Source organism: Anguilla anguilla, chromosome 1, assembly GCF_013347855.1.
Source record: "Anguilla anguilla isolate fAngAng1 chromosome 1, fAngAng1.pri, whole genome shotgun sequence".
Classification (NCBI taxonomy): domain Eukaryota; kingdom Metazoa; phylum Chordata; class Actinopteri; order Anguilliformes; family Anguillidae; genus Anguilla; species Anguilla anguilla.
Genome location: NC_049201.1, coordinates 62611278 through 62626587, shown reverse-complemented (window position 1 = coordinate 62626587; position 15310 = coordinate 62611278). Strand labels below are relative to the sequence as shown.

The window sequence follows — 15310 nt, the reverse complement described above, 5'->3', positions numbered from 1 at the left end:
TAACATTAGGTATACAAGAACAGGCATTGCAGTAGCTACACTTACCTCTTATGTTTGACACACAGTGCAAGTAAGAGGTTCAATTTTGGGGTAATACCCTACCTGCCAGGTTGTCGACGGGGTTGGACCCAGGCGCAGAGTGAAACACACGAAACTCAAGAGGTAAAGGAAAAATAAAGACTTTGCTACAAAAAAGGAAAACACAAACAGGGAACAGAAAAGGCCACGATGGGCAAAAACACGAACTCTAAGAACAGAAAACAAGAGGAACTCAAAACACGGGCAGGGCAGAACACAGGCAGGCACAGTACACGGGTAGAACCACACACACAAAACGGAAGCAGGACAAACGCGGGCAGGTACATAAAGTCAGAAACAAACACAAGTAACCAGCACCCGAGTAAAGGGGACAAAGAACTTAAATAGACAAGACACAGGTGAACTCACAATTACAATTAACACAGGGGAAACCAATGAGGGAATGAACAGAAATACAGAAACTGAGAAGTGCCGCCAACTGCCGGCCCAAAAAGGAAAAATAGAAACAAAAAAAACCATGACACTACCTTTATACCGTTGACTAAGTTATTTCACCTGAAAAAATAGAAAAATGTAAAATGGAATATTTACAATGTTTAGCGGCCTGTGTTCAACAACCTCTGATATAAAAACAAAAACCATGAACATTTGTAATGAATAAAAACACAGAACAATGAAGTCTGTTAGAGTTCTTCATATTGCTTATTTTGTAATTTGCTATCAATTGTTTCACCGCCACCTCATCACACTAACATTAAATAGAATATTCTGGTGAACTGCAGATGAAACTTGGAAATTATTAATAGAATCAAAACGATGAAAATATTTTATTCTGCTTGTTGATTGATAAGGAAGGTCATCCTCCCGTGAAGCATGATTTTACATATTTTGACCAATCACAGATTAGCACTGAAAAAATTAAACATTAGATTGATACAAGTAGGCCTGCCCTAAGGGAGGACAGTGAGATTTTCCTCCCTTGTCCTCCCGAACACACCATGATTTGACTGTCCTTTCCCCTTTTGTCTGCGGGTGTCGCTGTAAAAGCTTTTGTGCTGGCTGGCTTTTTAATTCCTATTCCTTTGGCCCTATTTCCTATGACATAACACAGGGCATCAAAAACCTATTCCTATCAATAGAATTCGTCGTCGACACGTCTCAAAACCATATGTTATATGAGGTTGTTGACACAAAACTCTGATACATTAGCAGGCCTATGTCACCCACCTCGTTTGGTTCAGTTCTGTGTTCCACACAGGCTCGAATAAACCATGCCAGCTTGCAAGGACTGGTTTTTCATTGCTCATTCATTACTGGGTCGGCTTTGCCCTTCCACAGGAAACAGGAATTCATTGTCTTGGGCCGCCGTTTCATCACAGCGTGCGTCCCTAATTGCTCGGAAAGCCGGAATGAACACTGCCAGTTCCGGACTGCAGACCAGCATGACAATAACCCCGCATCGGCAAATAGGGGATTAATACAGAATGTTTGTGATTGCTTACTTTAAACTGGCGATTGATGTTTCACTTGACGGGAATCAACTGAAATTATTGCATTATTGCAATTATATACATTACACTAAAAGCTAACTTTTCTGTGACAAGTACAGTTGACAAGTTACATGAATTGCTCAGCTAGTTTACAGTATTTGTGTTTGTGTTGAGTATATGAAGCTATCATTGTTGGCATTATCTCTTATACAGCCGAAATAGGCAACCTGTCATAGTGTAAGTATTCATTTAGTCATTCATTAGACATATCTACACCTGTAACCAGCAATAAAACAATGATATGTACTACAAATTGTGCTAACCGATTATAAACCTGTGTTGGAGAGGCTTGTATGTCTGCCATTGTTAAACAGGCTACAGTAGGTGCTTGTATTGCAACTCACGTAGCTCACGTAGTTGCAAAGAACGTATAAATTATAATTGCAGATGGGACTGTACTGCAGATTAGGGAGTGAATTGAAGATAAGGATTTAGTTCCACAATTTAAGAACAACATTTTTGCAATCATTTACATTTAAATATTTCGTCTTCATGATTTAGGATACATTTTTCACAGTGGATTTAACCAAATTATATACAAGAAAACGAATGTTATTATTTGGAAAATTGTTTTAGGTTGAATATAATTAAGTATTTTTTAAACATACTTAAGCAGTGAGGAACATAAAAAATAAATAAAATGATGAAAGCCAGTTTGCTGTGTAAACTTAAAGGTTAAACCCTGCCCAGTTACCCAGAACAATTAAGCTTTCTGGCTAAGCTACAAATTAATTCCAACTGTCACACAGGATTATCATGATGAAAATGATTTCTTTGACGTTAAGTAACAGAGTGTTAAATTATGTAACCACAACCTTTCAAATGGTTACCCAGTATTGCTTGGTAATGGTACATGAGTCATACTGTTAAAAATCTGGCCACTGGTAATTTTCTATTGCAAATAAGAATATTAGAAGAAGTTTCAGCCTTTTTGCCAGATAATGGTAAAGTAACTATTCTAGTTTATGGATGGATGAAGTAGTCCAGTTTAATGTCCATCTGGATCTGGTTCCAGGGCCATGGGGCATAATAACTAAAAGCCATCTTTCCAAACTATGTAAAAGGGAAAAATGCAGTATAAAAAGGCTTTGTGAATACAAATTATAAGAATATGTATTCCAGTTAAAAATGTAAGTTAAATAGATAGGGAGTTGCCCTGTAATGGCTTTGCAAATAAAATTGTACCAAAGAAATCATCTATGGTAAACTAGATGGCAGGCCTGCCCTTTCATACAAAAGACAATGAGTAAGAGATTTGGCATTTGTAATGAAACCTAAGGTACCATGATACACTATGTCAATAGCCTGCAGCGTAGAAGCTCAGCTGGAATTAAACATTAGAATTAATTTATTCTGTGAATTCTTGGCTAAATTGATTTTTGGGTCTGGATTTATAGTTTTTCTCATCAAAGCAGGAGGATAGAAACCTGTGTGTAGAACCTATGGACATCTGCCACTCATTCCTCTATATCGTGACACTTTAGGGCTTACTAGTCTTCCCACGGCTTTCATGGGTGAGCTGTGTCTGCTGTGTGGATTCTCTGCCCAAGCAACATACTGCCAAGGGCATGGAATCGCTTGGTTACTGCTCTGTTTGCCTTTGCTGACTCAGTATTCTGTGTAGTGGGGGAAAACCGCTGGAAAAGTAGTGAGGTACATCCATATGTTTCATATCAGAGCACACATGTCTCACTCATGGTTTTAATTACTTTCACAACTGATTGTTCCATGTGAGATCTACGCTATAGACCACACCACAAAAATATTTAAATGCGTTTTTAACCCACTAGCTTGTCTGAGGCCTTATCTGGACAACCATAAAGTCTCTGTAAATATATACATTTAGTCCTAAATCATCAACGGCTTGAGATGGCTGCTATAATTAGAATCAAATGGGGAGAGGACTGCTGACAGGAAACCCTGCTGAGGTTGTGAGGGGGTAATGTTATATAGCCTACCTGAAACATTAGTCACATGACTACGTCAGCTAGGGAAAAACCACGTCCTGTAGCTAACAATCTACAATAAGGTGCGTCATCATTACTACAGAATGATGTATTAGGAGTCCAGCTACACTGCATTTGTGTAATTTATTTACAGAAGTGTACATAAAGTTGCAATAGTCAATTTAAGAAAATTTGGCATTTTATAGATTATCACTCAATAATTTTATGTGACCACTAAACTGACATGAAATGAATATTCTCAACCGCATGCTTACTCTGAAAAAAATATTTTATGACTAAGTGATGACAAATTATGAGGTACTGTGTAAAACCAAACGCTCAATCCAAAACTATTTTTGTTTTGCTTTAAGGGCATTTTTTTAAAAAAACCTTATCTAGCATTAAAGTAGACTGCAACAGCAGAATTGTGTACTTTAATGGTGAATGACAAATTCCACCCATCTCTCATTGTGTGCCAATTAAATCAGAGATTCCCTTATGAATGCAAAGACACTGATCTACTTCCATGGTATTCAGCAAACCTTTTCAATCCAAAAATATGAGGGTGATGTAATAGACCACAACATTTCAAAAAGGCCCACAAATGGACATTTCAAAAAACTGCAGTTAACAGACAGCATTTTCCTGTTTTCATGCTCATCACATTACAGTGGCATGACAGACATCAAATGATTCTGCATTATTACGCCAATACCCTCCTCTGGGCTCCTTATACAGTAATATTAAACCATTGAAGAGTAGATTAAGTCAGTGTTCTAGAACTCCATTGCTTTCAATCTGCAGCAGTAGTGATTGTTACATCAGCATTAGAATGCAAAGTTAAGAAAACTCTTATCACATATTCACTTATATTTGGTTTCATCCCCTATTTCCCCTTGATTTACTTGCTTGTTGTGACATACGTTTAATATTTTAATCCACAGGCCTTTAATCCATACAGTAAACCTTTACTACCATACTTGGGTCAGAATTCATTTTAAAGAATATAGTCTCAGGATTTTGGGTTCTGAAATCGCCAACGTATCCAGGTAAGCTAATTTAGTTAAGTAAGATTAAACAAACATGTAAGCACATATATTTTTTCAAACAGCTAAATTTGAATAATATTTGATATGTAGCAAAATTCACAGTTTTATTCAACACTGGGTGAGCACCTATCATTATCTTTTTATGTTCTTGTAACAGACTACTGTATACTGTGTATGCTTCACTATTATATTCCCATCAGTGAACACTACACAGCACATGTAGGGAATGTATCCATATACAACTGATATAAACCTCTTGACAGGTCTTGAACGTGCATGCAACGACAGTGAAAAACCACTCCTTGTGATACTGACTTATTTGGAATAGGGCTTAAGCAAACACCAATGAGAGTGTTAGCCCAATCTGTAAAGCAAACAGAAAAACATCGCACAGGTTACAAAGTGCAAGGCCAAGATTCTATGCTAACAAGCTGGGAGTATTTAGAAAAGGTAGACTATGAACTTTGTTTATAATTTTAAACTAGAGTGTCATTTTAAGTCTGATGTTTTTTGAATCAGCAGCAGTCTATATAAAGGATTATTATTAGGCTGTTTTTAACATTGAGGTCACCACAGAAGCTAGCGATGTCCAAATAACATCACCACTAACACATGAGTGATCTGGTGTGGCAGGTTAGCGGCTGGATTGCACCGCATCCCGCTTCCCAGAATGCAACATGCATAAATATGGCCTAATGATCCCATTATTACATAAGACGTTTTGGAAAATAGGCAATGTATAAAGGATGAACAGGCCTTTGACACCATTCAACAAATTAGCATGTACATTATCAAACTGATTACAAATGGTTTAAAACACTTGGATTTCATTCATGATAAATATAGATAATAAAGATCCACAATGACCATACTACTCTTTTGTACCTTTTGTCCAATTTCATCATTTGTATGCAACATGATAAACAGGGTATTTTGGAAATCTATTTACTGTGTACTTAAACTAACAGAATGTTAATCTCCATAACTGCATAACTGGACATATGCTTAGCGAGACATATTTAGATATACAGACTTTTATTAACTGGTATTTTCCTGTCATTAATAAAGTCCACGTGGTATGCTGGCACCCTACAGGTTTAATGCTGTGCTAGGGAATTGCACCTCAAACAAGATGCTTCAGTAATATCCAATTTAGGGATGGATAGCATGCAAAATGCAAGTTATAAGTTGTTGTGGATACAGCTATATGCAAAGATGAAATATAAGGATCTGCATGAAGAGCTATTTTCGAGAACAGATTTATTACAGCAAAACGTTTTGTATATGCACTAATTCAAACTAACAGTACTGTACAAGATACACGTCTAGCCAGAAGAGTCATACTTTTCCAAATACAAATGTAAAACTATTAGAGGTGGACTCAACTGACAGAATTAAAACAAAAACACTTCATTTCTAAACAGGCTATTTTTTCAGAATCAGAGTTTGCCCGTTTCTATAACATTTTTTTTCCTACAGTCTGAAATTAGGCCAACCTTCTGCTTGCACAGATATCTGGTGTCCCTACAGTAGCTACTGCTTAGCAGTGCTGAGTATTTTGGTTTGGAAACACAGCTTTAGGCAACATGGTGAACAGCAGCATTTTAAATGGGGATACCATCACAAAAATACAGTTAAAAAAAACTTCTTCTGAGCATGGTTTTACTTACTGTATAAAAAGATACCTTCAGGATCTTCCTGTTTTAAATACCACTGGAGATATTTCATGACGTTTTTATTATGAATACATGAATATTTTAATTGCCAGTATAGCTTCACCTTTTTATGGTCTATCCATTTTGGGTGTAGACTGCAAATTAATACTCTAGTTCTAGTCAATGGCATCACATTACCATTAAAAATACACATCATAATGACCATGAAAGCATTTACTCAAAACAACATTAATGTAATTTACTTCCTAGTGCTTTTGGTTGCAGTAGGCAGTCACAGTTCATTCAACACTCTAGTGAGGGGCAGGTATATTCACTGATGTGCAGTTGTCAGGACAGCTGAATGTTTCACATTTCATCCGTGATTAAAGCTTAACTTGTGAGCAGGCATGTCCTCAGAACAGCAACATTTCCCACTGAAAGTAATGGCTTCTGAACTAATTTTTCCACCTGTGCTGTTGGTTTCCTTGAGGTTTTTACTATATTCATTGTGACCTGTTTAGAAAAGCTGTTTCAAATAATTAGCGTATCCTCAACAGATGAAACCGAAGCAGTTTTAGGGATCTGTATACATCATTAAAAATGCTAAATGGTGTAAAAAAAAATTAAAACGGAGTTCTTCAAAGATAATGCAGATATCAAAATGAAAATATTGTTCAATATCAAGAACACATAAAAAGAAAATAAACATATTAGAATTTACGAAAAAACGGTAACATCAACGCCACTGTTTCAGCAACTTTTGATCCATAACATGACTCCATTTCTATGTGCCAAACTACACATAGAAACACAAACGCACGAACACAAACATGGTTTAAAAAATTGACCTTGTGGACAAAAAAGGCAATGTGGGTGAGTGGCAAAAAATCCAACATACATACTTGGGATTCCCCTTGGATCTCTCACAAAGTGAGTAGGTCAAAGACATCTTAAGGATCTCCTGTAGTCAGGGAAGGGTCAGTACTTGAGACATTCCACAGTTCTCTCATTGTTTTGGGAAGGCGGATACATGGAGGATCTCCATGCAGTTCACTGTGATGAGGGCACCTGTGATCTGCCTCCAATGCCTCGTCACAGGGGTCTTCATCTTGTCTAAAGCCAGGTGCAGGTCCTGGATCATATCCTGGTAGCCTTCTCCATAGCGCAAGCTCCACGTGTACAGGAAGTCATATGCAGGCTTCCACATCGACTATTGCAAAAAAATAGAGGGAAAATGTTAAATACTGACATATTTTACACTAGACTAGACACAGCAGCCCTGTAGCATATATGAATGTACCTCACTTACTCAGAGACACCCAGAATAACTGACACACCACATGAGCACCTACCACAGCAATGAGTCATTTTACCACAAGAAGCACTAGGGGGGAAAGAATCACCAGAGGAGTCGTAGCCAATGTGAACAGCTTTTGTTCAGGTTACACTGTGTGTGTAACCTGAACACATAGAACAATGAGTAAAAATAACAAAAAGTGATCATTGGTACGTCTCAGATCACCAGGTTCTGATGACGAACCGTAAAAAGAAAATTTTTAAAAATTGACTCCGTACATTGGACTTAAATTGCCTTTGTTTCTTGTTACAGTGATCAGAGTCTCATTTCAGTGCATATTTCCCAGCTTTATTCCAGCGGACTCACCTGAGGGCTGACTTCTCCATTCTTGCTTAGGTGTGGAGCCTCATAGGCAGCAATCTGAGTGCAGGACAGTTTCCCCAACCTCTCAGCAAGCTCCCTCCACCGAAACCCCAGCTCCACAGCAGCCGAAAGAATAACTGTGCTTTGAGTGATACGCGCTACAAGACCTTGACAATCCATCTTCAAGAGTCCCTAGATAAAACAGCCACAACTTATTATTACTATCCTCATTGGCGGCACCAGTGGTTTGTTTTTGTAATTGCTATTGTTATGTGATAGAAACTAACACTAGCGATTTAAGATATTTATTCAGTGTAATGTAGTAATGTATCATGTATTAATCTGGGATATAGCTGGTATTATTGTAACAAATGCTTTTCCCAAGTCGCTTCAATATATTTTGGGAGATATCAGCCCATTTCTCGGCCGCAAAAACAAACCAGTAAGAACTGTAAAACCTTCAAAATGCTATGATGTGACATAACCAACAAAAGCAAAGAAAACAGCTTACAAAGCTAGCACCATAGACAAAATGCTAATTTCCCAGACTCACAATGATAAGCTCATGTTGGAACTTCTTGCGGCTCTTCTCTGAATGGCAGTCTTCTTTGAGTTTCTCCAGCACACAAGCCACTTTCTCAGCCTCTGTCTCCGCATGCTTCCAAGTGATCTCTTCTAGCAACAGGTTTGAATACCCAAGGGCCTCAGCAAAGCCCCTCCAGCTGGATATTTGTTCAGTGATCATGGTCTGGATACCAGAGTACATGTATGTCAGCTTCTTGAAAGGCAGTGTGATGTTATCCAGGAGCGCCTGTGTGGTGATCTTTACTTCAGAGAAGTCGATCACCTGGTCTCGAGTGATGACCTTGACATTCTTGCAGTGGACAAGGCCCACCCTTCCTCGGAGAAAGCCAATATACCATTCCTTGACTTTTGATTGTCCCAACGACCTTACTATATCTCGAGAGAGGAGTGCAACTGTGTCGCCCTTGAAGTACTCCAAGAGGTACTCCACTCTCGGCTGACGGAAAACTGCTTTCAGGGCTACTCCGTACCACTGTACATTTACAGATCTGTCTTCGAATTTGGGGAACTGTGGCGCTGTTTCCTCTGGGATGGGTGTGGATCGCGAAGCCTCTCTCCGCTTATCGACTCGTTTGGGACCAAGCTTTTCAGACCTTCGTGGAGTGGCCTCTGGGGTCAATACATGGAAATGGGCCAACTGGCACCCATCTGAGTCCTTCACATTCACCCCCAGTTTAAAGGCTACCATCTCCCCACTGTCGGCTTTAGACAACTCAAATGGAAGACGGAGAACCTGACCTGTTTTGAGGTGATCTTGGCTTATTTCTTTGATCTGATCAGCAGCTTTGATCTCAAACTTTGTATCTACTGAGGTTAGAACAACTTTCAGATCTTTCAGGCCTTTAGGATTGAATTCATGTTTACCCCAAAGCTGCAGTACAAGTGGTGGTAAGTTCTTATTACCCCTTTTCATATCAGAGAATGGAAGTTTGAGTGGAATTTCATTGTGACAAAAAAGGACACAGATGGCTTTGAAAGATGGGTGGATATGCTTTGGTCCATAAACCCCCAAAGTGATTAGTCGATCCATGTAGTCCCAAACTGAAGTGGCAGGTGGCTGGAGAATTGAGGCTTGTGCTGCTGCAATAATGTACAAACGTGATTTCAAATCATCCAGCTTTATTTGTAACATGTTCTTATAAATGTAACAGTTCTTCAACTTCTGAAATGGCCCCTCTCTCTTGTGGGAGACCAAGCACACAAATTTAGTCATGACCTGGCTTAAAGGGTCTTTCTTGATCTCCCCAGCAATTTTCATCTCCAGTAAAATGCATTCCTTTGTGTTGAGGTTGCTGAGACTCATTTCCAGGAGCGGACTCACCGTTGTCAAGATGTCGCTATTGAGTCCAAGCGGCGGATCAAGGATTGTTTTCATTGTAATTTCCTGGACTTCCCCAGGCAGAACATGACCTTCTGGAATATGTGCACTAATGCTGGAATCAGGTAACTGTAAAGACCCACCACTTTGCCCAATTTTGCAAGATATTTGAGTCTCAGTGGCCTGAGTCTGGGCCCAGCCTGGGCTTTGACTCATCAGGCCCAGGTCAAGGCATGACCTTGTTAGCTGCCTGTGACTCAGCCATGCCATCTTGTAGGCCTCTTTGTCATTCTTCAACCATTCAAAATCAGGGTTCAAAAACTGACTTGAAGAACTGAGGCCATTCTCCTTCTTAGGATCCTTCTCAAATACCTCTAGAATATCCGAAGTACTCTTCCACCTCCCAGACCTCCTCATGCTCTTCTGCTTGGAATTCAAAAGCTGCCCAAAGCCTGCTTCATCTGATGACATGCTGATGGCATCAGCATTATTATCACAGAAAACAGCCAAGGGATCCTCTTTCAATATTGATACATTTGTATTTGATATGTTGCTATTTGCCTCTGTTCGTACAATATCATCCAAGAAAGGGTTGGAATCAGATAAACCATTCCAGAATGGATTTCTAGTTTGTGACATGTGCTGGACTTCAGGCTGTAATATTGGCCAATCAGAATGATTCCTCTCCTGCCATGCAATATTACTGCCTGTAAAATGAGAAAAAGGCAACAAAATACATTTTAATTAAAATCTTAAAATTACAGTAACAAAACAAAGCAAGTGACAAACCCCAGGAAAAGTTACACTAACTACACCAAAAATAGCTGCATCAATGCATGTAAACATCAATGAGTATGATCAATAACATATGATCTAAAAATGCTAAGCAATTCCTCCTAAAGATTTCTGCCAAATGTTCATTTTCTCAGAGAGCAACTACAAAAGCACTTCAGTGCCAGGAAAGGGATAGATTAAGCATTACAAGTAAAGCATTACCACTCAAATTGTTGTTAAGAGGCCCATCATCATCCAGATCGATTAGGGTTCCCTCGGATTTGCTCCGTGCGAGACTTCCCATGCGACGTAGTGACTTAGCTCTTTTGGCTGCCATCTTTAGACCTGTTAAAATGACTGTACATTGTAAACAAACATAGAGAAAAATGCCGAAAGCACTTGTCACAGCCTAGAATTATAATTATAACTATTATTTCTAGACAATGATAATTTAAAAAAACATTTTATCATACTCAGTCAGTAAACATTTTTGCTCTCTGGTCCAAGAAGAGCAGAAAAAAGAAAGCATGGATAAAGATAAAAGACTTTCTGTAGCTGCCCATGAACCAATCAGCTTACAACCTTCAGCTAACTAAACAATCAGCCTAAAATCTTGTGTAAGTGAAATCCTCACCAATATTACATTATTTATTTATTATAATTTCATATGCATATTAATATTGAAAAAAATGGGTCATATTTCACAGTGCAAGAAAAAAAAATCTTGAAAAAGTCATGAAATTTCTGTCAGACTAACATTATTCCACCTCACTGGGTTACTGTCTGCCCCCTCACCCTAAGTCACGCCTTCTGTGTGGACACAGCTAAATTGAAGATAACAGCATGACAAAAACTAGTTTGATGACTGTATTTTTGAGTTAAAGAGACCAAAAATGTTTTTCATGGTCCTTTTGTTGTAACAAGACAAGCCACAGAGAAGTGAAGCAATGGGCTTTGCATGGGGGATGCTATCCTTGTAATATAAACCATAAAATATCACATTATCTGGCATGTTTAGTTATTTAAAATCTTTCAAATATTCTAATGTCCATACCTATTATTTTAACGGCGAAGAATAAGCTACTTTCTGGTATAGGCCTATAATTTAAAATTAATGGTGGAGCTAACCTTAGAAAGCCTGAGCTACTGAGATATAAAACAGACAATTACTGCAGCCTACTTTCAAGCTATTTTGACATCTCAACCACCTGAAATTGGTTTTCATCTTTGTGTTAATTTTATTTCTGAGCCACAATAAGTAATTAGATAAAGCAATGAAAAATGCAATCAATACTTGGTGGTAGTCCATCTATTGGTCCTGTTAGTCATTATTATTATTATTATTTTATTTTACATGTTTTTTTTTTTTTTGTGAGGGGGCATTTCGGACGTTTGAGAAAGTACCCATCACTAAATCCCAGTGGACTACTTTCTCACAACTGTTCACTTCAAACGAGCGTTTGTGAATCACATTAAAGTTTTTAAAAAATAAAAAAATAAAAATCACATTAAATAATCATATCGTGTTGGTCTCAAATCAGATTTGGTTCTGACAGCACGAGATTTTCATGATGTTCAAAGATGAATAAAACCAGATAAAACAGGAAACATGACAAACTGTTGCACTTAGAGAATGCAACTCAATAATTCAATCGAGAAAGTTAATAAACATCCTTAAGTCAATCAATGAATCAAGGCTGATTTGGCAATAACAGTTTAACAACAGTCTCATACTGTTCGACCGAAGATAATATTTGATTGTATCAGGCGCATGCACCAATTCCGTCTCGGCTAAACTACACAACTTTAATCACAGTTCTTCGGCGCGACCAACACATAGGCGACCATATTACATGATTATGCCTAAATGCCAAAACAAAGACTAAGAAAATGAGTGTTTTCAGCACAGCGAGTAGGACTGAAGGGCGTAATTGTATTCACTTGCTTTTCTTATATTTCAATAACTATCAACTCTCTGTTTGTTTTTTTTAAGGCCGCACGTAGGCTATCTTAAAAGCGTCCGGTAGTTTTGTCTTGTTGTGCTCATATAAATCGAGCACGACACTACACCTGATTCTGGCACGGTTGCTCAGTCAGTAATAATATGTTTTCCTGAACCAACGCTCAAAAACAGGTTGATCCTGTCTAGATAAGACCGTCCTTTATTTATGTACGTGCTCCCTCGGAGCACTCTGCCATTCTATGCTAGTGGCACAAAATATGTCGTTGTTAATTATTTCCACACACCTTCAGAACAAGTCTGTGCACCTGCTCGAACATCGATACTCTGAATATTATCCTATATTGTATACCTCTATGAAGAACCCAACGCTAAGTTACACATTACAGCGCTTAACACACGCCGAAGGTACTTTATAAGTAGCCTAATTAACCCACAGCAAATATGTTTTAACATTAGTTGACTATAACTTCAATTCACGGATTTGTTTTCACGGATTTCTACGGCGGACAACCAGTTACGGTAGGGTTTTATAAAATATTTATCAAAACAAATTATTACAGCTTCTCCTTTAATGTCACTGATCATAGGCTGAAGGATCAGTATATTTCTATCTCCAAAAAAAATCTCTCTCCATGGTGAAAATTCAAGCTTTCGCGAAACATTTCCTGCTCTTCGATACAGCCGTTATAATATTAGCTAACAATAATATTACCAATCAGTTGTCCCATTAATAAATAATGAATAAAATCACTCACCATTTCAACAAAAGTCAGAAAGCAAAAAGCGGTCCTTTGAAGAAATTACACATGACCCACAAATACTCAAACTGTACGCCGTGGTTAATTTGTTCGCTAACTTTTTTTTCAATAAGGAGTGTCACAAACTATACACCTTGCAGTGAGAACTGCTCGATCTCCTGGCTGTTCTCTCTATAACACGAGCACTCTGGGACAAATAGTTCTAATGAGCAAAGCTTCAACTTTCACCACTGTTGAACGAGATATTACGACTACAACTCCCATAACACCATGTTGTACTTACGCCTACCGAGTTGCAACACCTGAAACTGAAAAGAGGGAAACCAGTTTCGGTGATAGGAAGCTGACAGCGGTTAAGTGTGTATATATGCGGTTTCTCGTACTCACCTGGAAGCCCACACATGCATTTAATGAACAGTAATGTGAAGTAACAGTAAAGTTATCTCATGTACAAATCATACAGATGAAGCCAAGGTCAACAGTTCAAAAATAAGACATCAAACCGTAGAAAAATGAAAGATGCAAAAGAATTTGAGCCACATTACCTCACCAGTTAAATAAAACGTTTTCAAAAATAAATAAATAAATAAATAATAATAAATAAATAAAAAAAAAAAAAATAATAATAATAATAATAATAATAATAATAATATATATATATATATATATATATATATATATATATATATATATATATATATATATTTGCAGTAATGTCATTTTGTCTTACATTGTAGAGACCAAGATCATAATAAAAAGTTACCTCTTTTAGAGTATACACATCTTGGCTGGAGTACTTGCCAAATAATGATATAGTACATTTATATAAAGATTACCCAACAGCTATTGAAACTTTAAATTTGTGATGCCTGAGTCACACAAAAAGATCGATAGACAGTATGCTCTCCCTATATTGCATGAGTAGAAACAAGGCAAGAAAAAGTTTAAGAAACATTGCTATTGCTTTGGAATACATATCTAATTTACAATTAAATCAATAGAAAAATATAATAAGCTACATGAAAATATGCTTCCACAGACTATTCACCTAAAATTTAAAAATACATAATATGACTGCACTCTGGTCTCTTGGTGAATCTCATTATTTTGTGTTTTGATTAAATGATTTGAAAGAATTTAGAAACTTTGTCAAAGTTAGTGTATATAAAACATAATCACATAAACACCTGATACACACACACACACACACATATATATATATATATATATATATATATATATATATATATATATATTAACATTCAGACTATGTTAATCTTGGTTTGTTTTCTTTTTTCCTTATTATTGTAATGAAATTATCTGTATTCACATTGTGTAACAGCTTAGAGTTTAGGACATCTAGTGGTCAAGTGGTCATAATGCTTTTTTATGGTACAAAATAAGCTTTCACAGGACTACACACTGGTCCTTCTTATCATAAGGATTACCTAGAATTATCTAGAGCACATGCAGTGCCCAGCCCTTTCTCAATTTCAACTGCATGTTGCCCATTAGTTATTCTGGTGAACGACTCAGACGTACAAACATTCTATTCATCCATTCCATCAGAACACCTAGTCAGCAAGGTTTCTACTGCCTGAAGCTAAAGGCAATAAATAATGCCATAGCCTCATTGTACACAAATACATCAGAAAAGGTCACATAACAGGTTAGTTAGCACCTTGGGCAAGCAGGCTATCCACAGGCTTTTGCCCTGTGGATAAGTTGTTTCAGTCAAAGCACTAATAACTGTATGTAAGATAATTTAAGTCCACCACCCGTCCCGTTTTCCCACTATCACAGCATTATACTTGACTGTCTAAATTAAGGAAAGGCAAGTTTATTTGTATAACACTTACATAAAATGCATTGACACAGGGAGTCTACTGGACCAAGGTAATTTGCTAGGAGACCTAAGTACATTTGCGTACCATCACAGCTGTGCTAAGCAATGTTGTTTTCTTTATGGATTTGGCCTAGTGGGAGCATATAGATATTAAATAATAAGAGGGG

General features: G+C 37.5%; 1 protein-coding gene across 3 annotated transcripts; it reads right to left on the bottom strand.

The window, feature by feature from the left end:
* Positions 1-5602: 5602 nt before the first annotated feature.
* macc1 (MET transcriptional regulator MACC1) lies at positions 5603-13841 on the bottom strand. Of its 3 annotated transcripts, XM_035394812.1 has the most exons (6): positions 13295-13841; positions 10799-10921; positions 8729-10509; positions 8453-8647; positions 7903-8091; positions 5603-7449 (listed from the first exon to the last, which is right to left on the bottom strand). In XM_035394812.1, the coding sequence occupies exons 2-6, from the start codon at positions 10911-10913 to the stop codon at positions 7246-7248; spliced, it is 2484 nt and encodes an 827-aa protein (XP_035250703.1). In that variant the 5' UTR covers positions 10914-10921; positions 13295-13841; the 3' UTR covers positions 5603-7245. The 3 variants fall into 3 exon arrangements, with proteins under 3 accessions (XP_035250703.1, XP_035250694.1, XP_035250684.1); XM_035394803.1 differs by having other exon boundaries at positions 8453-10509; positions 10799-10933; XM_035394793.1 differs by having other exon boundaries at positions 8453-10509.
* Positions 13842-15310: the final 1469 nt, after the last annotated feature.